The sequence below is a fragment of the Cynocephalus volans genome, chromosome 9 (genome assembly GCF_027409185.1).
Source record: "Cynocephalus volans isolate mCynVol1 chromosome 9, mCynVol1.pri, whole genome shotgun sequence".
Lineage (NCBI taxonomy): Eukaryota > Metazoa > Chordata > Mammalia > Dermoptera > Cynocephalidae > Cynocephalus > Cynocephalus volans.
Genome location: NC_084468.1, coordinates 64,937,618 through 64,965,253, shown reverse-complemented (window position 1 = coordinate 64,965,253; position 27,636 = coordinate 64,937,618). Strand labels below are relative to the sequence as shown.

The following is a 27,636-nucleotide window of genomic DNA, read 5'->3' as shown; positions in this document are numbered from 1 at the left end:
ACTTTGGGAAAGATTGCTAAAGAACAGTTTGTTTTCTCTAGCTTAGCAAAAAGCAAACTTCCCAATATTTGGTTTGTAGAGCTCTGGAGAGGGAGTGATGTATCGATTTGTATAGTCTGGGGACCACTTGGGAGGGAAGACAGGGAAGTGTGGGCTCCAGAGTCAAACTATCTGGATTCAGTCCTGGAAGGGTCTTAGTATCTTAGTGCCTCAATTTTCTTACCCATGCTATGAGTGATAATGCTATTTCATAGGGGTGGTATGAGGGTTAATCAATTAATTTATGCCAAGTGCCCAGAAAAGCACCCATCTGGAAAGGGATCAATATGTACTAACACTATTAGTCTCCTTAAGGATCGAAGTTAGGGATGCTTCTTGGAGCGAATAAGAACGTCCTTAAAATAAAGTTACCTGAGATTGGTAGGGGTGAGATTGGTGGACTGGCCTTCACTATGAGCTGGCAATGAGGAGAGAGGAGGTGGTTACGAGTGAGTTTGTGTTTTTTGGCCTCTCACTCACTGTGCCCAAGACAGGAACTGCTGAGAAACCGATTAGTACTTGTCCTGTGTCAGAATACCTCTGTTCTATTCTATTCAATCTGGACTCTCGGTTCTGCTGACCCCCTCTGGGTGTCCTTCTTTGTTCTTGCCCTAAGCCAGTCCACACTGGGACACGGCTTTCTTGTATCACATTCCTTAGATCTATTTGCAGAAAGTTCTAGTTCTCTGATTCTGCGCCTGCACAGAGTTCCCTTTATGAACCAGACCTTGGTCATGGATATCCCTTTTGGAAGTTGTTTCCTTCAGTTTTCACTGCAGTGGTCAGGCACGCCAGGAAGGATTGCTCTCTCTTTTTGCTCAGTGCCGTGACTCTGCTCATGGCCTGACCCTCTCTTTCCCATGATTAGAAGTCATGCCATTTGTGTCCTCTTCATTCTCCATTGGTTCCAGCACCGTGCCGACTGTGAGTCAGTGAAAGGGACTATATTCGGTTTCTTTTGGCAAGAAGAGTATCTTCCCAATTAGGTGCAGGCTGAAAAGAGGTGCTCCTTCCCCTCTCTGTCCCTCCTGCACAGGCGACATAATGGGTACAATAGCACTTCCTGCAAAATGCCATTCTGTGCCTCCTGTCCCATGGCTCCTAGAGAAAAATGATGACCTAGGTTAGTGTTTCTCAAAGCCAGCAGATCAATATTTTTGTAAAATACAATAAATATGAATTATTAGAAAAATGTTATGCAAACAAAAACTACAAGCTCACTGATCATGTGTTTGAATGTCATGGCAATATCAAGTTGCTATAAACATTTCTAAGGCTTACTTTCATGATCTGCACTTATCTTGTCCCAGGCCAGGAGCACTTGTCTGTGGACCCCAGTGTTTAGGACTGATCTCAGAAAGGACTTACAGTTTCATTCCAGCATCTGTATCTTTTTTGGACATTTTTAGGTTGTTTCTACCCTGAGGTACAAAACGAGAAAGGAGAGTGAGAAAGAGAAACAGGCAGAGGAGAAGAGAAAAGACAATCAGACGAGCACTGCAGAAATACCCACCCCATGGTTTCTCCCCCAGAGCCGCTCTCTCCCCTCCTCGCCCCTTCGGCTCAGCTCTGACAAGGCCCACAAAGCCGGCCGGTCCTCCAGCATCCCCATCAGCGTCCACCTTGACCGCAAGGAGCTCTCCCGGCAGGTGCGGCGCTCCGTGGACCTGGAGCTGGAGCAGTGCCGGCTGCAAGCAGGCTTCGCAGAGGTCAGGGAGAAGAAAGAGCTCTCGCCCTTCACCTCAGAGACGGACTCTGAGGCTGGGGAGCTGCTGGAGCCCACTCAGGAGGAGTGGAGGCAGGTGGGTTGTGGACAGGTGCTGCTTCCTAAAATCTGGCTGCCATCAGCAGAGACCAATGATTTTAAACAGATTAAATCTCCTCTTTCCATGTAAACTCAGGGTATGTCTTTGGACCCCTCTTTCTCTCTCTGATATTAGAACACCCCAGAAGGACATTAGTAGTTGCCTAATGACTCATACATGTTAAAGTTTTATAAAGGATGGGAAGATGTAGTGGATGGGCTCTTTTGCCTGAGACTACTTGTTTTGCCGACTTAGCATCAATGGGGTAAGAAAGTGAGCTACGGTTTATTGGGTGCTTTTACATGCTATTTTATGTGTGTCAGCAGGATGGCTGAGATAGCTCAAGGCCAAGAGGCTATCAGCAGCTCTGTCCTCTGTTATCAGGCCACTAAAGAGCTTTCCCGGAATCTCTAGAACTGTGTCACATGGCCACCCCTAGTTGCAAGGGAGTCTGGAAAGCAAGTGTTTATCTTGGCACATTGCCACCCCAAACACAATCAGAGTTCTGTAAGTACAGAAGAAGGAGGAGCTAAAATAAGCAGAACTTGCTGATCAATTGGATGGAGGATGGTGAGAAGGAGGAGTAGCAGCTCACTCTGAGGCTAGAAGCCTGAGAGAGAGAGAGAGAGAGAGAGAGAGAGAGAGAGAGAGCGAGAGAGCGAGAGAGAGGTGGTGAGTTTAGGTTACATTTAGTCAGTCTGGGCTTCAACACTAACTGAGAATTGAAATTTACAAGTGCAAATCTCTTCTTTTACAAAACACGACTCAATAATAATGTTCTAATATTTTCAAATCGAATGAGATTTTTTCTTAAAAGTACATTTAGGAAGTATTAGGTGTCAACAACCAAAATATGAGGGTATTCCAAAAAGTGTATGGAAAAATAGAATTAAAAGATAATATAAACTTTCCATGAACTTTTTGAAGCATTCTTGTATACTCAGTTATTTCATCTGAGTTGTGAAAGATTGGCAGTCAGAGTTTTCCTGAGTATTAATAATAAGATAGAATCTAAATTGCTAGAAAAATTGCTCTGTTCTTCTGAAAATTCTTTTCAAAATTCTTAAATTATTTTAAGAAATAAAGCATCAATTGCACTTTCCCATGACTGCATCTGGGGACTTGTGAATGCTGCGTGAGAGACTATCTTGCCAGTCTCAGGGCTTCTGCCTTCTCTTTGGGGCAAATGTCCAGGAGCCTGGAGCACTGGCTGAAGACTGCTGGCTGTGATCAAAGCTACTACCAGAGCAACTCTGTCTGTTTTGCATATTGAGCTTTCACATAAGATTTATTTTCAAGAAAGTGGGTATATGCTTGTCAACTAACATACACATACACATACTCATTTTGTGAGTAATAAAAAATTCTGTAGGGGTCCAAAGATATAAATCTGTGTCAAATATTGATTGCCTAGAAATTTGTTCACTTACTTTTATTCAGATATTTTTCTCCTCTGCCACCTCCACCTCCTTCTCTTTCTCTTTTCATATGAATGAATGTCTGTCTAGTTCTTAGGAAAGAAACCATCTCTCTGTCTTTCCAGGTGGTAGACATCCTGTGGAGTGATCCCATGGTGCAGGAGGGTTGCAAGGCCAACACTGTTCGAGGAGGAGGCTGTTATTTTGGGCCTGATGTGACAGAACAGTTGCTACAAAAATACAACCTGCAATTCCTGATCCGTTCCCATGAATGCAAACCTGAAGGCTATGAATTCTGCCACAACCGCAAGGTAGGTAGACCTTCCGCAGCAGCACAGGTTTGTGTGTCACTAGTCAAAAGGGCACAGGCCTGGATGAGCTGAGGCTCTCAGTTTCTAACAATCAACTGTGCCTTGTATCTGTTACCCACTTGCTCAAAGCAACTAGGCTTTTAACAGTCAAGTTATCCTTGACTATTATAACCTCTTTACAACTCAAAATTTGATTGAAGCCACTGCTCACCGGTACCCTAAGAGTAAGGGGCAGATTTGGTTCCATTTTATGGATGAGAATATGAGGCCAGTGTTTTCCAGCTACATCTCTATTCTTTAAGACACACAATGTATTAGTACATTTTCTGTTGCTTATAACGGAACACATGAAACTGGGTAAATTACAAAGAAACAGAATTTATTTCTTATAGTTATGGAGGCTGGAAAGTCCATGGTCAGGGAGCACATCTGGTGAGGGCCTTCTTCTTGGTGGGGGCTCTGTACAGAGTCCCATGGCAATGCAGGGTATCACATGGTGAGAATGGCAAGAGCTCTTTCATGTGCTCTCCTTATATAGCCACCAGTCTATGCCCATGATAACCCATTAAACCATTAACCCATTACCAATGAATGGATTAATCCCATTCACAAGGGCATAGCCCTAATGATCCAATCACCTCTTAAAGGTCCCACCTCTCAAGTACCATAATCAGATTTCCCAGCCTCTTAACACTGTTAAGTGATGATCAAGTTTCCTAGGGGGACACTTTTAACCCATGACACATGGCTAGCTATCGTACCTCAAACAACCCTACAGGGTAATTGGATTTCTGCACTGTTTCCCAAGCAGGGATTCAGGATTGTTTGTCTTCTCAGGAGCATGATGAGTGTCCTGACTAATCTTTGGGCAAATCCTACAATTTTTGCCAATGCCACTAGGATGGGATTCTGTATTCCCAGGAATACTAATTCTACAGGACAGTAACAGGTTCCCATGTGAAAAAAAGGAGTGAGATCAACTAATGTAAGAAATATTTGGTAAATGGTCATACAAGTTTCTTTACTGTAGGACTTCCAAGAACTTTTAATTTCCTATATACATTGTAAGTCTCCAGAAAGAGATATAGCATCTAGCACTCCCAATGTATTGACAATGGAAACTTCTTTCACAGAGCATCTCAGGAGGCACAACACTCTGTAGGAAAGTCTGCTCTGAGGCATCACATCGGCTTTAAGCACTGATTTGCCTGCTAGTTGTAATGACCATCCCAGTTTATCAGCCCCAGCATGCCTCCAAGTTGAACCAAATGAGGTGTTTTCTATGACCCCTGCTGTTTTTACTTGGGATATACGTGTTGTGGATGTCCTATCAGAATTCAAGTTTCTATGACTTGAGTCACAACTCCTGCCTATTAGCAGTGATGACTTGAAAAAAAAAAAAATGAAAGAAAAGACAAAGATCCACAGATGAGTATGAGGAACAGCAGCAGCCTCTAAAGTTGGGTTGGGTCATGTAGGATTGAGGATGAAGGGTTCTTCAGTGAGCGTGAATGCCTGTCTCTCTTCTGTTTTCTTCAGGTATTAACCATCTTTTCTGCCTCCAACTACTATGAAATTGGCAGCAACAGAGGAGCCTATGTCAAACTGGGGCCAGCCCTGATGCCACACATCGTGCAGTATCAAACTAACAAGGCAACCCACACACTGACCATGAGACAAAGGCAAGAGTTCGCAATGAGTGATTTCCAGAAAAACTTAGTGTTTGTAGGACCTTTGAAATGTCAAACGTCATTACATTTATCCAAATTCTAAGTGAGAATTCAGAATTTTGGTATGTCAGGATTAAGGTCTGGAATAGACATTATAAGAAGGTCTCTCCCTTCTCCATACACTCTAATATCTCTACCTGCCACTCATTAATGGGAACAACAAATTTGTTTTCTGCAGAAATTATTCTCAAGGGATGCATCTCGGGTAAAGTTCATATCCCAGGCCTCTAAGTCTTTCTAGGATTATTCTTCTATTTTCTCTCATCCTTAAAGTGTTTGTGTTATCCCCGTAAGCCACAGCCAAAGTCTTTATTTGAAGATTTGGCAGATGGATTTCACACATTTGTTAACAATGCCCCTTTCTGAGAAGGAAGTATGTAATATTATTTAAATGATGTCTGTTGAGATGATTGTGAGTTCTAATCATAATTGAGAGCTTGCCCCACATTAAGTGTAATTATAAAGAATATATGTATTGTCTTACAATGAACTTATGAACTAGATATTATTATTAATTTCAATTTTATAGATGTGATAATTAAGGAACAGAGGTTAAATTAGCTGGTCTGTGGTCACACAGCTAATAAGTAGAAGGTAGACCCAGGCTGTCTTATTTCAGAACTCACCATTTATTTATTTATTTATTTATTGGCCAGTGGTGGGGCTGTGTTAATCCTTTTTTGTTTTGTTTCTTTAATGTATTTAGATCTTTATTGTAGTATTGGCTAAAACATTAAAAAATAGAACTATGTATTAATAAGGGAATTAACAAATGAATGGTTAAATAAACCATGAAACAATCACCTGGAAAGTTATGCAACTATTACCAGAAGGAGGCAGATCAAATTTTCTGACAATACAAAAATCTCACATACATAGTACAAGTGTAAAACAAGGCAAACGGAATGAGCCTACCTACACGTTTTGAATATACATGTATATATCGCAAAACTCACCATTTAATGACTATGCAATATTGCCTCCCACGCAGAAAATGGCCTCAGAGTATATAAGATGTTAATAGATACAGTTTTAGTGCTACTTAACAAGTTTCTTTAATTATTTTGCCTAACTAAATTAGAAATCAAAATAGACAAAGCATAAATCAGATGAATAGAGAACACTTTAATGTTTAGCATTTAGCTTGTGTGAATGCTGTAAAAATAAATTACTTTAAATCGCTATTGAGTTATTAAATACAGGCCAGCCTCACTCAAAAAGAAGTATTATGTAAAAGTTTTAACTTATCTAGTGAGAGTCAAATCTACTGTGCAGCAAAATCATCTGTGAAGCTTTACAGAAAACCACCCACCTGAGCCTCACCCAGCTCTACCAAATTAGAATCTCCAGGGGTGGGCCCTGACACCTGGAACACCATGATTCCATAGGATTTAGGTATTGTCATTACAAAAGGAGTCATTGTAGAGAATCCCATAAATAGTGTGTTTTAATAAGATAATCAAAGAACATTCAGCTCTTTGAAATATTCATTGATTGCATTAAATAAGTACAACATCACCTCATTCACCCAGAAGTCACTTATCCAATGACTTCAACTATCTGGAGCAGAATGGAGAACAAGGGAGAAATATCTCTGGGCAGCCATAGTTGGTGTCTCAAGGTCCATAAACACAGGATCACATGCTTTTGTTAGAGGAACGCTCATTCAGAACTCATGTACCTTTTGTTTAAATCTGCTTCTCACAATAATAGCATAGCCAGCCTGCAGTTCAGCTGTCAAGATGGATTCCTGGTCCCATCCCTTGTTAGCTCTGTGACCTTGATTTACTTACTTACCTCTGTATTGAGCATAACAGATTATACCTACTTCAGTGGCTGTTGAGGGATTAACTAGATCATATGTGTAGAGCTCTGCATTTAGTAAGTGCTTAATGTGTGTTGCCTGACGTAGGGACAGAGAGCTTTGTGCATTCAGATAGCTTCGAGGACGTTGCTATACTCCACCCTTGTGTAACTGTCCATGACTGCAGTTTACCAGGAAACAGCATAAATGCTTTGTCTAACTAGTGGCTCTTAAACTTTTAAGGGGTCCCATGCTTCTTTTAGCCTCTGATAAAACAACAAACTCTCTCCAGAAAAAGCACATGTACTCACATATCCATGATATTTGGGATGAGTTCCAGGTGGTTCACAGTTTTTAAAGCATCTGTGGAGCCCACTGAAGGACTGTTATGTTAAATACCTTAAGCTGCAATAAGGATTTTCATCAAGCATGATTAAACTGTTTTTTAAAAAAATTTTAGCACTTCAAAAGATAGTCATTATCTGTAGAATGGCTCATTCCTCAATGAGACGTTACAAATAGAGTACATTTACCTTTTATCTCTTTTTACATTCTTGTTTGTTCATTCAACTACAGATATTTATTGAGCACTTACTTTGGGCCAGGTGCTGTGCCAAGCATTACTCTACGGACCCAGAGAGAATGAGAAAATGAAATTAATATTATTTGGTTATTCATAGATCTTGCTTTCTGACTATTTGACATAATAATAAATTACAAGGAAAGTGTAATGATTATGAAAACAGATACCCATTTGTTAACTGCTTTGTATGTGCCAGGCTTTCTTCTAAGTGCTGTAGGTGAATTTACTCATTTAATTTTGACAATAATCCTATGAGGTAGGTACCATTTTATCCCTATTTTACAGATGGGGAAATTGAGGCATAGGACACTTAGATAAATTTACCACAAAGGTGATCTTTCTCCAGAACTTCTGCTTTAACTACTGTCCTGTAGTACTAGACAGGACAGCAGCATTCCCCAAACTGGTCCTACTTGTGCCCCTCAGGGAAAAGTGGAGGGAGGCGGTGAAGAAAATAAGAGATGGAGATCTTCCCTCAGAAACCGAGCTCCTTCATTATACAATGTATGCATGTACACTGTACCCTATAAACACGTACAATTAAAAACAACAGCAACAAATAAAGTTGCCAAAAAAACCCTGAAGAGATTTCTAAGAAGGGCAGTGACTGAGCTCTTGGGAAGTTAAGATGTAAGGAAAGAGAGAGGAAAAATGTAGTAGAACACGTGACCATCTCTTCTACATTATTAAAAATTCTCCTTTCATCTCCTGTTCCAGGATTAGCAGAGTAGAGGAGTCGGCTCTGAGAGCTCTGCGGGAAAAGTTATTTGCTCATTCCTCGGATCTTCTTGGTGAATTTAAGAAGCATGATGCCGATAAAACCGGTAAGACCAATGAAGTAAAAAGATTCACAGAGAATGGAAGCTAGCCAGACAGTCTATCTCACAGGACTTAGCAAATAAATACTTGTTGAATGAGCAAATGATCAAAATTCCCCTTTGACTACTTCTTTCACTTTATTCAATGTAATGTCCCATTTATTTTTTCTACATTTTAAAAATTCTAAACTTTTAACAGAATATGAACTTGGCCAAGTATAAATGGAGATGGTGAAAAAATTGGAGTCAAAGCTGAACTAAAAAATTGGTGACAAAGCTGAACTAATCAAAACTCAAGTGGGAGAAGTTAGGAGAGTATATGATAGACCAGCAAAAATCTATGACTTGACTTCTTGTTGAGTCTGTGCTTATCTGTTCCATGGTCTGTTATCCAAACTAAAAGTGATGGCTTTCCTCAACTCAATGGAATGTCTAATGGGCATTGACTAAATACAGCCCTATTAAAAATAGCAGTAACATTTAAAAATGTATAGAAATATCTTTTCATACACACAAATTGTAGCCTTCCAAGAGTTTCAGTAAATAATATATTCTAAGGAACTTAGGAAGCTTGATTTTTTTTAAACAACTAATGCTGTATATGTATAATGTTTTATGATGCTATTTACAAGAGTCTTGTGTGGCTTCCAGCAGTGTTGCCAGATTTAGAAATAAAAATTTAGGGTGCCTAATTAAGTTTGTATTATAGACAGACAACAAATAGTTTTTATGTAATATTTGGCACATACTTACACTTTTTTGTCTTTCTGAAATTCAAATTTAACTGGGCATCGTATATTTTTTCTGGCAAACCTAGTTTCCAGCCAACTCTCAAAAATGGTGACAGTGCCCATTATTTCTATTACCTAGAGATAGTAAGAAGGACGTCAGGGTAAAAATGTACACACCCTTGGGCAGGAAACTAGACTTGGAGGTACAAGTCAATAAGCTGGCTCTTTCCTGTAGGTTTAATCTCCCTGAGTGACTGGGCAGCCGCTGTGGAGTGTGTGTTGCGTCTAGGACTGCCGTGGCGGGTGCTGAGGCCACAGCTGGTGAACAGCTCGACGGATAATGTGCTGGATTACAAGTCCTGGTTGGAGGACTTGGCCAAAAAGCAACTGAGCCGTGAGGTAATGGTGTGATAATGGTGGGTGAGGGCGCACTGTGGACTATGAGGCCTCTTACAGAGAACCTTGAATCAGAAACAACCACCTGTGGAGAACCCAAAAGGCAGAGAACTATTTGTTGAGTGTCTATGTGTCAGACTGTGTGTTAAGTGATTTACATATGTTGCCTCAGTTAATCCTCAAAATCACCCCGAGAGGTAGGTATTATCAGTGCTGTTATACTTATGAGGACGCTGCCCACAGATGTTAGTAACTTACCCGAAGCCATAGAACTTCTAAGTTGTGCCTGAAATCCACGTGCATCTGACCTCAAGACCCATTTTCTTTCCTCGACACTATGCTGCTTCCTCCATTTAAAAAAGTAATTATTTAATAAATATTTATTGAATATGTAATGTATGTGAGACCGTGGGTTAGGTGCTTTTTAAAAAACAGCTTTATTGCAATATAATTCACATCATGCAATCCATCCACTTTTACAGTATACAATTCAGTGGTTTTTAGTATACATGTTTGCAGATATGTGCAAACATCACCACGGTCAATTTTAGAACATGTTCATCATGGGCTAGCTACTTCTTAAATCACTAGGTTATTTGGTGAAGTAAAGGGGTTTGGGGGAGTAGAGGGATGGTAAGATATCTTCAGGTTTTTTCAAGAGCGTGTGATTGTCGGGGCTGATTGTGTGTTACCCATATATTAGGACAAGCCTCAATATAAGACATAGAAGGAAAATGAGTTTTTTCTTGCAGAACATACAATCAAGTTTGCTGGAAACACTGTATCGAAACCGATATGACCTGGAGACCATTTTTAGGATCATAGACAGTGATCATTCAGGTAAAGGCATTCATTATTCTACCACTTTTGACACATGGCGAGCATTTTACCTCGAACCCTTTAGTCCCCTTCCTGATTCCTCCTGACTCATCTCCACTCGAGCAAGCATTTGGGGAGCATAGTAAGTAGTACTTACAAGTGGCAGACACTAGAAAAGTACCTGAACGATACAAGCAGCCCATATACAAACGGATGGGGCAGAGAAGAATGCGGACAAACTGAACGAGAGCTTCTTAGAGGAAGAGTAACTGTTAGGAGATGTGACATCCCTTATAATTCCATCCACGAGAGCCACAAAGTAATGAAGAGTGCCTGGAACAGAAAGACTTTTGCAGTCTCATTCCCCAAGTATTTTTTTCAAAACTTTTATTTTGAAATAATTATAGATTCACAGAAATTTACATAAAGATGTGCAGGGAGGGCCCATACACCTTCACCCCAATATTCCCCTAATATTCCAAAGGCTTTCTTCAATGTTTTTTTTTTTTGAGGTATAATTCACATATCATATAACGCACCCATTTAAAGTGTACAATTCAGCGGTTTTTAGTGTATTCACGAGTTTGTGTAACCATCACATCACCATTATCTGATTTTAGAACATTTTCATCACCTGAAAATGATTTCTATACCCCTCAGCAGTCAGTCCCCAGCCGCTGTCCCTCCTCCAGCAGTCCCTGACAACCACTGGTCTACTTTCTGTTTCTACGGATTTGCCTATTCTGGTGTCTGGATACTTTCATTAAGCATAATGTTTTCAAGGTTTATCCATGTGGTAGCAGTATCAGTTCTTCATTCCTTTTTTATGGCTGAATAACATTCCATGGTACGGACATACATGCTTCGTTTATCCAGTCATCAGCTAGACATTTGGATTGTTTTCACTTTTTAGCTATTTTGAATAATGCTGTATGGACATTCATGTACAACTTCTTCTGTGAATATATATTTTCAATTCTCCTGAGCTTATACCTAAGGGTGGGATTGCTGGGTCATGTGTTAATTCTATGTTTAGCTTTTTGAGCAACTGCCAAACTGTTTTCCACAGTGGCTGTATCATTTTACATCCCCACAATGCATGAGGGTTCCAATTTCTCTACACCCTCACCAGCACTTGATACTTTCTGTGTTTATTTTTTAAATTTTTACTATTGCCATCCTACTGGGTATAAAGTATCACATTCTGATTTTCATTTGTATTTCCTTAATAACTAATGATGTCGAGCATCTTTTTGTGTGCTTATTGTCCATTTGTATACCTTCTTTGGAGAATAGAAGATATACAAATGGACAATAGAAGATATACACATAGAAGATACACAAATAGAATTGTTTGGATCCTATTCAAATCCTTTGCCCATTTTTGAAATTGAGTTATTTGTCTTTTTATTTGAGTTGTAAGAAGTATTTGTATATTGTTGATATCAGAAAGTTAACAGGTACATGCTTTGCAAGTATTTTCTCTGATTTTGTACATTGTCTTTTCACTTCCTTGGTAGTGTCCTTTGATGCACAAAAGTTTTTAAAAAGTCTAATTTATTTTTGCTTTTGTTGTTTGCGCTTTTGGTGTCCTAAGAAACTGTTGCATAATCCAAGGTCACAAAGATTTATAACTATGTTTTCTTCTCTGAGTTTTATAGTTTTACCTCTCACATTTAGGTCCGTGATCCATATCGAGTTAATTTTTGTATATAGTATGAGGTTGGAGTCTAACTTTATTCTTTTGCATGTGGATTATCTAGTTATCCCCCTATATTTGTTGGAAAAGCTATTTTTTTCCCATCAAATAATCTTGGAACCCTTGTAAAAATTTGACCGTAAATGCATGGGTCCAAAGGCTTTTTATTTATCTATTTTTAAAAATTTATTTATTTATTTATTTTTTTGACCGGTAAGGGGATTGCAATCCTCAGCAAGGTGTGTTCTGCACCACGCTCAGCCAGTGAGCACAGCAGCCATCCCTATATAGGATCCGAACCCATGGCCTCAGTGCTACCAGTGCCGTACTCTCCCGAGTGAGCCACGGGGCTGGCCCCCAAAGGCTTTTTAAATTAGTATATGGTTGGGACAATTAATTGCAGAGTTTCTCAGCAGTGGTACTGTTGACATTGTGGGCTGGATAATTATTTGTTTTGAGGTCCATCTTGTGCATTGTAGGATGTTCAGAGCATCCCTGTCTTTTATCTACTGGATGCCAGTAACCCCCCACCCTGACCTCAGTCATGACAATCAAAAATGTCTCCAGATATTACCAAATGTCTCCTGGAGCGAGGCAAGTGAAATTGCTTTCAGTTGAGAACCACTGGAGATTCAGTGGCTTTATGTGATCCCACTGGAAGTTTAAACTAGATACTATGCCTTGGGTGTCTTTGTTTAACAATAGGGAGCAGGTCTCCTTGTAAGAATGTTAGAGGAAATGAACACTGAAAACTAGACTGACTCACTGAAGTTACTTCCTCCCTCTGGTAAGGGTTCATCTCACTGGACGAGTTCAGGCAGACGTGGAAGCTGTTCAGCTCTCATATGAACGTTGATGTCACAGATGACTGCATCTATGACCTTGCCCGGAGCATCGATTTCAACAAGGATGGCCAAATTGATATTAATGAGTTCCTGGAGGCCTTCCGCCTTGTAGAGCAATCCTGCTCAGAGGGTGATGGCGCAGATTGCCCAGCGAGCCACAAACACTAAAGACAGTGGCTGCAGCAGTCCAGGATCACACTAAGAACAGCCTGGCTTTCATCGCCCACGTGCCTCATAGGAAATGCTAAGCTTGTCATTGCAGTATCTCCCTTATTCTCCATAGATTCGTGGAACTTTATGCTGAGAATCTGCCTACTGATATGCGTCTGTATCACCTGTGTATTTGAGTGTGGAGGGATGGGGTTGGGTGTGTGTGTGTGTGTGTGTGTGTGTGTGTGTGTGTGTGTGTGTGTGTGTGTGTGTGTGTGTAAGTAAGTATATAGGTGCCCCAGCCCCATCTTAGAATCTTTACGAAGTAGAACTCAGATATAAGTATTTTTAAATTCTGAAGTCTACTCCAGTTAAGAACCACTGATAATTCAACCCCCTCATTGTTTTCATTTTATACTTTTATTTATTGTTTTTAAAGTGTCATATTGGTGAAGGAAAATTAACAAAAAATTGTATGTGTAATCCCATGACCCAAACATATGGATTTTTCTCATTATTTACTTTTCCTTACTTGTAATAATAATGTTTATATAATTTTACATTCTGATTTTTAAAATAAATTCACATCTAATTATTAACACTTTCCCATGTTGCTACATAGTCTTCATGATTATTAGTTTAATGGCTGCATAATTTTCTTTCAAATAGATGGCACTATAATCTGTTTAGCCATTCTCCAATTGTTAAACATACATATTGTTTCCAGTTTTTCTTTATTATAAATAACACTGTGGTTAATAACATTGTGTGTATAGCTTCTTTTATAAAAATCTTTTCAATTATACATTTTCTTAGGCTGAAATCCCCAGAATGGGGTTATTTTGTCAAAGGGTGTATCAGTCTGGGTTCTTCAAAGAAACAGGATATATATGTGTGGATATATATATATATATATATATATATGTAATTTATAATTATATAATTTACTATAAGGAATTGGTTCAGGTGATTATGGAGATTGAGAAGTCCTAAAATCTGTAGTCAGCAAGCTGGAGAACCAGGAGAGCCAATGGTGTAAGTTCCTGCAGTGACTGATATTCCAGCTGAAAGGCAGTCAGGTAGAGAGAAAGAATTCTTTATTACTCAGACTTTTATTCTATTCAGGCCTTCAACAGATTGGATGAAGTCCACTCACCTTGGGGAGGTGATTCAAATATTAATCTCATCTAGAAACACCTTCACAGACATACCCAGAAATAATGTTTAGCCAAATATCTGGGCACCCATAGCCCAGTCAAGTTGACATACAAAATTAACCATCACAGATGTGAACAGTTTTATGGTTTGCTATACATTGCCAGATTGCTTTTTAGGACTGAATATACCAATTTCAACATAAACTCATTCATAAACTTATAAGCTTTGAGTGGGATCATTTCTTATTTTTGCTAAAGATGAATGATAGTGCTTCCATGGTATTTTAATATGCATTTCTTTGGTTAGTATGCAAAACTGTCTCCCCTACCTCATTTTACTTGTAAACTAAGGAAACCAAAGTCCACGGAACTTGCTGGGGATGTAGTATAGTTGATGACACAGCCAGGACTGGAAGCCATGATTCCTGCCTCAGTCCAGGGTTCTTTCCAGTTTTATCTGTGACTATATCATCTGTTTGGATTGGCTATTAGCAATCTCTGGTTCTTTAGCCTTCTTTCTTGCATGGCAAATGGACCCTAAGGTGACACACCCACCCTCAGTGATTTCCCATCTCCTGGTGTTTATGCCTTTGTGTGATCCCCTCCCCATGAGTGCAGATGAGACCTGTGTGTGACTTGCTTCTAACAATGGAATATGACAAAGGTGATGGGGTGTTATTCCTATGATTATATTACAGTATATAAAATTCCATATTAGTAGACTGAAGCAAGAGCATCTCCTTGCTGGCTTGCTGAAGCTAGAAGTTTATGAAGGGAATTCACATGGCAAGGAACAAGAGTGGCCTGTAGGATCTGCAGACAGCCTCCCATGGAAGGCTACAGAAAAGCCAAGGCTCTTGAACATACAGCCACAAAGAAATAAATTCTCAAACAACCTGAATTCTCTTGGAAACAGATTCTCCTCTTGTTGATCCTCCAGATGAGAATGCATTCTGTAAAACATCTTGAATACGTCCTGTGAAACCCTTAGTGGATGATCCAGGAAAGCCGTGTCCAGACTCTTGACCCATGAAAAATGTGAAACAATAACTGTGTTGTTTTAAACCACTAACTTTGTGGTTATTTGTTCCATAGCATAAAAAATAAATGCCCCTTGCTTTCTGGACAATTTGTTTTCTTATCCCACTATTCCAGAAAACTCTGGACTTTCATCAGTGGATACAATTGAGAAAGAGTCAAGGTCATTTTTAGTAAGGCATTTGAGTAGAGACATATGATCTATGAGTTTATCTTGCCTGACTCAGCAACTGAAAGATCAAGTATAGGTAGTGAATTGTTGTTTATATCTGTCTGACATATCTTGTGCAAACAGCTCAAATTCAGAAAATAAAGCACTTGTTGTTTTCACAATATCTTTCCCATCATTGTGATTAAAGGTGAACAAATACTCTGAGGCATCAAAGAAATAATTCTGAAACAATGGGGTAAAGCCCTGAAGATTTACATATGCAGAGGGATACAGGAGGGAGAGCAGCCCATGAATACCATCTCTCTCCACCAAAGGCAAGGATGGGCTTGTAAAGACAAAAGCCACAATGCTTCAAAGGTAGTGATTGGTCAGTTTAAACAAGTCCTTGGCTTGTCAATTCAGGATTGGTTGGTTGTAGCAGAGCTTGGTGGGATGATTGCTGAACCCTGAGTTCCTTTGTTGAGTCTAGATAGCACAGTTACGAGTTCACATCATGCTGTTCTGTTCATTCTGACCAGTTTTCTGGGAAGCAGTTGCTCTGATTCCTTCTTCAGAGGCCTGCACCACTTACTGTCTTATATCCTTCAGGTACAGTGTCCTGCAGGTCCCATGCACATACTAGGGGCTCAGAGAAAATTCCTGTTATCAATGAGCACAGTGAATTAATAGGGGGTTAGCTTCAGGGGAATTTTAATTAGAAAGGAATTAAAATTTGTGCTAGGTAGGGGACCAGCCCGTGGCTCACTTGGGAGAGTGTGGTGCTGATGAAATTTATGCTAGGAAGAAATAGCAAAATCATTCCTCTAATCCAGTGATTTAGCCTTAACTGCTGATTAAATTCATCTGGGGAGGAGGAGCTTTTAAACCATAGGGTGTCTGTGGCCCCAGTACAAATCAATTAGATCAAAATGCCTGGGTGAGAGGCCATGCTATGGGTTACGTGTGATGTTTTGTTATATGTATATCTTTGTGGAATAATCAAATTGGGTTAATTAGCATATTTATTGTCTCAAATATTTATCATTTCTTTGTGGTGAGAACATTGAAAAATCTTCTCTTTTAGCTATTTTGAAATATACATTATTATTAACTATAATCACCATGCTGTGCAATAGAACACCAGAACTTATTCCTCCTATGTAACTAATACTTTATACTCTTTAACCAACATTTCCCATTTCCCTGTTTACCTACCACCCCACCCCCAGCTTCTGGTAACCACCATTCTACTGTCAACGTCTATGAGTTCGACTTTTTTAGATTCCACATAAGAGTGAGTTCATATGATGTTTGCCTCTCTGTTTTGGCTTATTGCACTTAGCATGGTGCCTTTAGGTTCATTTATGTTGTCACAAATGACAGAATTTCCTGCTTTTTAAAAGCTGAATAGTATTCCATTGTGTATATATACCACATTTTCTTTATCCATTCATCTGTTAATAGACAGATGGATCCCATTTCTTGGTTATTGTGAACAGTTGCAATAAATATGGGAATGCAGACATCTCTTCAACATACTGATTTTGATTTCCTTGGATATATATCCAGTAGTGGGATTGCTCTATCATACAATAATTCTATTTTCAGTGTTTTGAGAAAACTCCATCCTGTTTTCCAAGGTGGCTGTACTAATTTATAATCTTACCAACAGTGTGCAAGGGTTCCCCTTTTCTCCACATCCTTGTCAACACTTATCTTTCATTTTTTTGATAATAGCCAATCCAACAGGTATGAGCTGATATCTCATTGTGGTTTTAGTTTGCATTTCTCTGATGATTGGAGATGTTTTTTGGTACTGTGTAAATGCTCCCCAGGTAATGCTGGTGTGCAGTCGGGCTCAAGTACCATTAATCTAATTGGTTACTCTGTGTTGTGGGTCAAACATGTTCCGCAAAAGTTCATGTATTGGAAACAATCCCCACTATAACGCAGTGTTAAGAGAGTGGGAAACTCTATAATGGTAATTGAAAGGTGGGATTTTTAAGAGGTGATTAGATTGTGACGACTGTGACCTAGCGAATGGATTGATCCATTTATGGACTAACGGGTTGATAGTTCAATCAGTGCTCGTGGGCTTGATTCTGATTGCTTTATAAGGAGAGCAAGTGAGCAGGTTAGCTCTCTGGCTTAGCCCATTCTCACCACATGACACCCTGGTCACCAGGGGACTCTGTGGAGTTCCCACCAAGAAGAAGGCCCTCACCAGATGTGCCCCCTGGACTGTGGACTTCCCAGCCTCCAAAACTGTAAGAAATAAATCATATTTCCTTATAAATTACCCAGTTTCAGGTATTCTGTTATAAGCAACAGAAATGGACTAATATACCCTGCAGTAGTAAAGGGTGATTATTTGGTAAGACCTTACTACTGTTTGCACTGGTATAACTGTAAGTATGAGAAGTAAATTCAGAAACCAAAAATTTTCAGATTGAGATGACTAAACTGCCAAATACCCTCAAATAGTATTTAGAGATCCAAGAAATCCTGATGCAGATGGACTAAAACATACTTACTTCTCCAAGAATTATTAATTTTTTTAATTAGAAATTTACTATAATTAGTTTTTTTAAAAATTTGGGACATATAAATTGAGACTTTACATTAATACCGTTTTTAAAGATTTAAGTGAATCCAACCCAAGTTGTCATAAGTTTCTATATGCAAATCTTATCCTTTGGTTTTAGAACTGTGTATCTGTAAGAGTGAAGAGAGAAAGCTTCCATTTCCACCCTCTGAAGGCTCACTGAAAATGAACTGACAAAAGACAGATTAATAGGAGAAAAGGTCATACAAGTTTATTTTAACATGCCTCACACAGGGGAATTGCAGGAGAATGATTGCCCATTACCTTAATGGGTACAGATGCTTATACACACTTCCTTAAAGGAGAAGAGTTGGGGAAGTATGGCCGTAAATGATTTTTAGGGGGAAATGAATAGACTTGGAGAATATACAATGGCCTGGGACAAAGTCTGTTGTGCCTGCAGAGCAGGCAATGGCTGGTAAATGATACTCTTTGAAATACTGAATGGGACCGAAATAGAAGACAATGGTTTGTGACCTTCTTTCTGTAATATAAATTCAGTTAGTGAAAATTTAGGAGGTGTTTTCTTCTTTGGTGGGTCCAGACTTTAGGCAGATAAGGGAACAGTATCGTCCTGTGCTTTGGGAGAGATAGAGGATGGGGGGTGGGTCATGGGGGTGGGGGGCAGTCAGAGAGACCTTGAGGCTGCTTGTTTAGCCCAGCATGTCAAAGCACCAAATTTTGGGGTATTGGTTTGTGAGCCCCAACATGTCCAACTGCTTTCTTGGCATCTCCACCTACATCTTCCACAGGTATCTCAAATATAACATACCCAAATGTGACCATCCCTTCACACCCAACCTGTTCCATCTCCTAATTTCTCTGTCTCAGGTTGGCGCTCCCACTGTCTGCCCTGTAACCCAAGCTTAACTCCTCCGTCCCTCTCACTCCTCCAATCTTATCAATTTCCAAGTCTCGAGCATTTTTCTTCCCATATATCCCACTCTTCTCCATCCCCACACCCACTGCCGTATGCATGCCTTCCCCACCTCTGGCCTTTTCCTGCTATAGCCTCCGCTTCCTTGAGTACCTTGCTCCAGTTTGGATCCTTTAGTTCCATCTTCTCCAAGCATCCAGAATGACCTAACTAAAATGCAAATTTGGCTGTGTCACTTCTCTGCCTAAATCCTTAAGTGGCTCCCCCCAAACCTATAGCATAAAGTACAAGCTGTTTAGCATGGACTACCAGGCCCTTTACAAGCTGACCCTGCGCACTCTCCCATCTCATCCCTGACTTTATACTCTAGCACTCCCTTCTGATTTGGGCTTTTTTCTTACACTGTTCCTGCTCCTGAAACACAGTCCCTCAAAACCCAATGATCTATTTCAGTCTTTATCTTACTTGATTTATCAGCAGCAATTGACAGTTCAAGACACACCATTCTCTCCTACTTTCTTTCCTACCTGACAGCTCTTTCTCAGTCTCCTTTGATGGCTCTTGTGCATATCCCTGAACTCTAAATTTTGGAGTATGCTCAGGCTCAGATTTTGAACTTCTTTTCTTCTCTTCCTTCACTCTTTTGCTGATCTCGTCCAGTCTCGTGGTTTCAAATGTAATCCATATGCCTGAGACTCTGAAAGTTGTATCTCCAGCCTTGACCACTCCACTAACACTTAAATATTTAATGGGCATCTCACACTTAACATTTCCACAATAAGCTCCTTATATTCCCCCCCAAATTTGTCCGTCCCTGGTTTTTCATATCAGATTGAATGTCAGTTCCATTCTACCAGTTTGCTCAGATCAGAAACAAACGCAAAGCAATAGACAAAACCCTTGTCTTTCTCTCATTTCCCACATCAGCAAATCTTGTTGACTTTCTTTTCAAAACACATTCAAAATCAACCCCCTTTTTACTCCTCTATTGCTACAACCTTACTCCAATTATTTCGTAGTCCATATTATGTCTTACCAGTGTCCCCACTTCTCTCTTTGCCTCTATTGAAGTAGTTGTCAAATGTTTTGATCTCAGGGTCCTTTTATACTCTTAAAAATTATTGAAGATCCCAAAGAGCTTTTGCTTATGTGGCTTATATCTATTGATGCTTACAATATTAGGAATTAAAACTGATAAATATTTTTAAATAATTAACCATTTAAACATAATAATATACCCATTATATGTTAACATATTTTTAAAAAAGAATAACTATATGTATATTCCGCATAAAAAAAATTGGTAAAAAAGAGTGGGATCGTTGTACATTTTTGTAAATCTTTTTAATGGCTGTTGGGAAAATATAGGAAAAATGGTCAGGGCCCCTCAGATGTTCAGAATCTTGCTGAGCATTTGATGTAAACAGGTATATGCACTCAGGTGTTCCTTGGTTGTCTAGTGTAATTGCTCATGTGCACCCAGGTGTCCTGGGTCATGGACTTAAGTATAAGGATGAGTGGCTCTGGTCCACAGTGCCCCCCACTCTTGGGATGCCCCCCAGTGGGGGGCACAGGGAGGCCGCTACTGCTGCTAGAGGTCGTTGCTGCAAGCTGTTGCTGCCAGGGCCCGCAGGATGCCCCGAGAGACCACTACCGCTGCTGCTGCTGCCACTGAGGAAGCTGAGGACAGAGCTCATGTTATCCGCCAACAGCTCCTGGAATCTTTCCCAATTACCTAGCATGGACCTGTGTGTGGGGGTCTGGGGACCCAGTCAGTACAATGGGTTTGGCGGGTCTGAGCCCTAGCTCTGACAATATAAATGGAAACTTAGTATAACTAAAATAATAACTAAAATAATGAAACATTTTGGCTTTAGTTATGATTTGCCTTTACAATGGCTGGCCTAATAGAAGACAGCTGGATTCTCATAACTGCCTGAGCAGTTAACCTGCTATATTTCATTGATCAAGCTATATGAAAAAAATTAGCCTCACATAGATATGTAGTTGAAAAAGGATGGAGTATTTTAGTAGGCTTTTCAGATAATTGTGGACACATTTCTTTGATATTATACCAAAACTTGGCAAGTGGTAGTTTTTTTAAAAGTTTAGTAGAGGGGCCGACCCCGTGGCTCACTCGGGAGAGTGCGGCGCTGGGAGCGCAGCGGAGCTGGGTGCGCTGCGGCCACGAGTTCGGATCCTATATAGGGATGGCCGGTGCGCTCAATGGCTGAGCGCGGTGCGAGCGACACCAAGCCAAGGGTTACGATCCCCTTACCGGTCACACACACACACACAAAAGTTTAGTAGAAATGGAGAATTTGAAACTATATCAATAAACTTTTCATACTGTCAATACCATACAGCCAAAGGCCACCAGGAACACTCCTGTAATTGAACAAAGTTGGGTTCCAGCCCAGATCATGGCAGCCTCAGCTGTCATACATGGAGCAGAGTAATAACCCAGCCGAGCCCAGTTAATTCACAAAATTGTGAAATATAATAAATGGTGGTCTAATAGGTATAAAACTATGCCATCTACCCTAAGGGAATCATTGCGCAGTATATGCTTGTATTGAAACAACACACTGTACCCCACAAATATGTACGAGTAAACATTAAAATATTTTGAATTAAAAAATAAAAATAAAAATAAATAAATGGTTATTGTTGTTTTAAGCCACTAACTGTTGGGGTAATTGGTTACACAGCAATAGGTAACCCAAAACACTGACAATCCAAGGAATTAAAGATTAGCTGTATTAATCAAAATAGGACTCATACTTTCCAGAAACAGTGTTTTCTGAGAATGTGTTAATAGTCATGAAAATCTTTCTCTGTTTTGAGATTTTTGACATATCTTCAAATTGTAAAAAAATGTTTTGGGATTTTTTTGTTTTGTTTTCTTAAAAACAGTTACTACTGATGCTGGACATAGAACTCACATGCAGGTATAATGAGGGTTCCATAAATCTTGAAAGATCATTGCTTTAAATTTGAGTGTTTATTTCTGTACAACTCAAAACCTCCTATTATCTGTATTTTAATTATTAAAACAAAAGCATAAAGCTTAATCTCTGGGATAGTGTCTCGACATATTTCCCAGTCACAGACTCAGAGACTCTTAAGAATTATAAGGAACTTTAGACATTAAGTATAACCTCAAGAGCACTTCCCCGACAGGTGTCCTCCAGGCTCTGCTGGAGTGCTCCAGGGAGCACGTTACTGCTCCTAGAGGCAGCCTAGTTCTGGTTTTGGACATATATGAGTTAGAAACTTTTTCCTTGTATCAAGCATCAGCCTCACATAAGGATGTGGTGTCAGCAGATTTGGATTTCAATTCCCGACTTCAAGATCTGGGAGGTCATCTGAGCTATGATGGCTGCACTGGGCTCCTGCAACAATCCTCTTCAGGAGTAGGGAGGAGGTCTGCTTACATTAGAGTTGAGTCCAGAGGCTAATTAACACAAAAACAAAAACACAGCATTGTCTTATTGCCATAACCCTTACGTTAGTCTTAAACTAAGCAATACATCACTAAATCTCTTTATTACTGACTGATCATAAACTGTTTTATTTTTTCACAGATGAAGATAATTTTAGCTGTGCATTTTTAATAAACAAATTAGATTCATTATTATATTTCATTTTACTTTAATTTCTAAGCTGTTTTAAATGAACTCACTTTTTTTTTCTTTTTTAACTAAATTAATTTTTCTGGTTATCTTATACTTATGGCAAGTGTACTGGTTTTTCAATTACAGAATTGAGGTAATGTTTTCTTTTAAAATAAGTGTCCAGAATTTGAAAAACATCAGTCTTGCAGATGAAGTCCAAATTCTATGACCCAGCCTAGGCCCATATCTGCAGCCTCAAATCTGAGCAACTTCTCAAACAATTTCTAACCATTTGGATCTCCCCACAGTCCTCCAAACACACCATGCTTTTCATATTCTGGTTCCCCGTCCCTGAATTGCCCTCCTCCATGTGGGCCTGGCCGTCATCCAGCACGACCCAGGGCAAATGCTCTTCACTGCCTCCTTTCAGCCACCAACTTGTCTTATGTTCCTTCCAGTATATTCCAACTCATGCACTCACTGCAGTGCAAACCAGCCTCCTCCACTGGTCTGTGAACTCCCTAAAAGACAGGGCAGGTTTCATATCCTATTCACCATTGTGTCTCCGGCATCTGCCCAGGCACACAATAGGCACTCCATAAATATGAGTTCATAATATTAGTGAAGGGCAAAAATACCCTTTTTTTCTAAACTAGAGTCTACCACCAGTTTACAAATTCAGTATGAAATGTCTCTGGGAAGATTTCTGGTTAGAAAAAATGATATTACACATAACCTGACCCGGCCCTTTTTGTCATGGCAAAAACCCCCCTCCCCCATTTTTTTTTTAAGCAAAGGACAAAAAGCCAAGCCACATAAAGATTTTTATTTAAGTGACAATATTCTGGGCATGAGAGCACACGGAGAAACAGGCACCCTCATACATTGTTAGTAGAGATGTAAATTGGTGCCAGAAATGCTCATTCTCTTTGACGACTATCTTCAGAAACACTCCTAAGAATGCACGAGTGATAAGTACAGCATTGTTCGTAATAGCAAAAAGAAGAAAAACTGGCAGCATTGTTTGTAAAAGCAAAACAACTGGAATCCACCCCAAAGTCCATTAATTAGGTGGGTGGGGTGAATTAAATCATCCCCACCCATTCTATGAAATACTATGAAGCCATTAAAGAGAATGATCTACCTTAGCTGTGGTGAGCCTTGGGGTTCAGGTTCACATGGGACTTTCATTTTCTACTCAGATGGTGCACCAGGAAAGAGTTGAGTGAAATTTTGGAAACAAATCTAATTACCAAGGCTATCGTTATTCAGTGTCTTTCGAGGTTTTTATGATCGTGAGTTTTTTTTGTAATTAAAAAAACGATAAAATACATATTATAAAATCAAACTACTTTGATGACCCTTTAAAAAAGGGCCACTACACCTCAATAAATTCCTTTTTAAGAGCCACTAGATGTCGCTCTGAACAAATGCTCTGTGTTGTACCAGTAGCTGCTGGAAAATGCTGATCTCTCAGCACCAACTGGCTGCTAGAAATAGCGATGTTATCGGGTTGCAAGGAAACGCTGACTTCGGGAGAAGAGTCCCCATAGAAGGCCTGCCTGCGCTGGCACCAGGTAGTGTGAGTCAGGAAAGGAGAGGCAGGAATGCACAGAGGTGGAGGCAGGGACATCTGACCGGGGACAGGGCCAAAACTGGACCCGGAGTCATAAGAGACCCTCCCAGCAGAAAGTGGGCACATAGTGGCCATAGTCACAAAGGCACCTCCTTAATTCTGGGCCATAAATTAATGCATATTAGGTGCCTAGTCTTAACAATTGGTTTTGTTTTTAAAATTTCTACCTTTCTATTTAACATTTCTAGCATCTAGAAAGTTTTGGAAAAAAAAAATTATCGAGATCTAAGCTTCTGGATCTACTTATTAAGTTATAGAAGCTACATAGCCCAGAGGAATGTGTCAAATGACCAGGTAGGCTGCAGTCTGCAAAATCCAGACTGTGGGGACTCTACAGGACAAATGACCTGTTTTCTTCAACAAATAATTTACAAGATAAACAAAAGGAAGTGAAAAAGAAACCTATAGATTAAAAGAGGCTTATAATTTCAAGTAGCTACAGGATGTTGAATGTTCCTAACACAAAGGTGACAAATGTTGAGATGATGGATATACTAAACACCCTGATATCATTGCACACTGTATTAATGTACCCAATTATATTGTACTCCATAAATATATACAATTATCATGGGTCTATTAAGAAAAAAATAAAAGGAAAAAAAATTCAGAGATAGAAGTAGATTAAGGTTACAAGGAAGTGGGGGGAGGGAGGCCGCGTGACGGGGGGTTGGGGAGATAATGAGAAGTTCTTGCTTAATGGCTACAGAATTTATGCCTAGGATGACGAAAAAGTTTTAGAAATTAATAAAGGTCGTGGGTACACAGCATTGTGAATATAATTAATTCCATGAAATTGTATGTTTAAAAATGCTTAAAATGGAAATTCTTATGTTTTACCACAATAAAAAATAAATATAAATAAAAGAGGCTTAAGAGACGTATCAGCCAATTGCAATGTAAAGAAACTTTGAACCCCTAATCAAAGAAACTTTCAAAAAAGATAGTCAGTGATTTATGGATATCAAGTATTTGATGATATTAAGGAATTATTGTTAATTTTTTAGGTGTGGTAATGATACTGAGGTTTTTAAAGTCCCTAGACATACATACTGAAATATTTACTGGGATGTGTTTTATAGCAAGGGCCAGTGGGGAGATATGAACGAAACTAGGCTGGCCTGAGTCGATCATTATTGGAGCTGGGCAATAATTACATGAGGGTTAATTATACTATTCTCTTACTTTTTTTGTTTGAATTTTTCTATAATAAGCATTTGAAAAAATTAGACCTCAGTGTTAAGGTGGGAGGAAAAATGACATATTTGCCAAAGCAAACAATCAAGCAAACCTTTTCAGGTCACAATTAGAGTCAGAAGAGAACCATCCCAGTCATTAAACTTATGTGTGGACAAGAGTTAAACAGAGTCCATTTATTAGTTTTATTGGATTTGGATGGAAAGTCAACTAATCTCATTAAGCCTCAGATTCCTCATCTAGAAGACAGGCATCATACAATGATATTTTCCAGGGAAGTCGTGAGACTTGTTAAAGTAAATTGAAATTGAAACCAGGCCTAAGGAATCCTTGAGCAAACAAAGTCAGTTAGTCTTTAACCTTGTTTGATTTTCAAACATAAGCAAAACTTAACTTATAAATTTCTTATATATCTTGTAAATGTCTATACTAAAGAAAAACAGAACTTAAGCTCAACCAATCAGAAGCAGCCAATGAACTTATAATTATATAACTAGGGATGTTCCAATGCAACTTTATAACCCCAACCAATGAAATATTTTCTTTGTATTACTTACATATTCACTCTATAAAAGCCTGTCCCTTATGATTCTTTAATGGAGCCCCTGAACCACTTCTGGTTTCGAGCTGTCCAATTTATGAATCATTATTTGCTCAAAAACTCTTTAAAGAACAATTGTATTGTGCCTCAGTTTACCTTTTTAGCAGACTTAAATGAGGGAAGCACATACAAAACTATTTTGAAACCTATAAAGAGCTACCCAAGTGCTAACAGTTGTTTATATGATGACAGTAGTTCATGTATTCACACATGCATTTAATAAATATTTATAGAGTACTTAAGCGCCAGATGCTGTGTTAGGCAGTGCAAATACAAAGATAAATAGGACCTTGGCCCTACCTTATCTAATTCAGCATTTCTCAAACTTGGATACACATTGAAAAATACCGGGGTCTTGGTGTCACTCCAGACCTATTAAATCAGAATCTCTGGGCATGGATTCTCAGCATAGGGGTTTTTAAATAAATCTGCACAGGTGACTGATTTTACTATTTAGCCAGGGTTGAGAACCATTCATCTAACTGACCTTTGATCAATGAGAAGTTCTGAGACAATCATTAAGAAGACTGGGTCTTGGTTTATGTAGTTCAAGCAACTTTTTAAATGACCACAGGTACCTTCTAGGTGCTCATTCCCTGGAAGACCTTGTCCAGCTGTATACCCTTTGTGGCCATCTGGTCACATCCGACCTCCCAATTGCTGACACAAGAGTCAGGCAGTTTCAGATATCTCTAGTGGAATTTTCCATTGTGTTTCTCTTCCTTATAGGGGTTTATCTTTTCTGATTGTGGGTTTTGTAAACTTCCCAGTTTCAGATATGTGCAAGGAAGACTGGCAAGAATTCCTGAGTCACAGTCCAAGTCAGATCTTCCGGAGTTTGCATCCCTGAATCATGCTGAGTCCTGAAACCTTGAGATTTGAGGCAGGAAGGGAGTGAACCTGGCCACACCACTCCATCCAGCATAGAACTCCACATGGTAGCTTGCTGTTTGGTCTCCCTGTTTGTTCCAGAGGGGTCTGAAAAGAGAGAAATAGTATCAGTTGAAATGCCTAAGAAAGGGAAAAAAGTCTGGGTAGGAAAGTAAAGTTTTAGAGAAACAAAATAAAACAACACAGTGAAAGCAGAGTTCTAGATTCTCCAAATCTCTTTACTAGAAGCATGAGTTGTGTAAAGCCACAAAGATAAAGATCTATTTGCAGTGGAGATTGATTTCTTCCTTTTGCATATCCAGAAATCTTTCTTCTTCAATGTACATTCTCAAATGCAAGACACCTGGATGGGATCTTTCTGGGCTCAGAGGAAGTCAGGAAAAAATAAAGTATTTACTTTGGAATCACAAACCCCACGTGATATCCCAATTTCACCCCTTACCAGCTGTGCAGCCTTGAGTAAAATGCTTAAATGCCTCCCTTTCTGTACAGTGGAGTTCATGATAGTACCTACTTGAAAAGGTTGCTGGGAGGATAAGACATGCAGAATACTTACCATTGTGTCCGCCACATGGTAAGCTGTGGTTATGTTTATCGTGGCCAGGAGCCCGCTAGACCAGTGCTTCCCAAACTTTAATGAGCATATTGGATCACCTGGAGTTCTTGTTTAAAAGCACATTTAGGGAAGATGATAAAGTTCTGGAGATGGAGTGGTGAG

At 39.5% G+C, this 27,636-nt stretch overlaps 1 protein-coding gene across 1 annotated transcript in view; it reads left to right on the top strand.

The window, feature by feature from the left end:
- PPEF2 (protein phosphatase with EF-hand domain 2) overlaps window positions 1–13,166 on the top strand; it is a 36,733-nt gene extending 23,567 nt beyond the window's left edge. The window contains exons 10-16 of the mRNA XM_063108460.1: window positions 1,449–1,841; window positions 3,388–3,573; window positions 5,113–5,255; window positions 8,408–8,514; window positions 9,475–9,638; window positions 10,388–10,475; window positions 12,946–13,166. Coding sequence (XP_062964530.1) covers window positions 1,449–1,841; window positions 3,388–3,573; window positions 5,113–5,255; window positions 8,408–8,514; window positions 9,475–9,638; window positions 10,388–10,475; window positions 12,946–13,166 — 1,302 coding nt within the window. The remainder of the gene's footprint in view (window positions 1–1,448; window positions 1,842–3,387; window positions 3,574–5,112; window positions 5,256–8,407; window positions 8,515–9,474; window positions 9,639–10,387; window positions 10,476–12,945) is intronic.
- The last annotated feature ends 14,470 nt before the right edge of the window (window positions 13,167–27,636 follow it).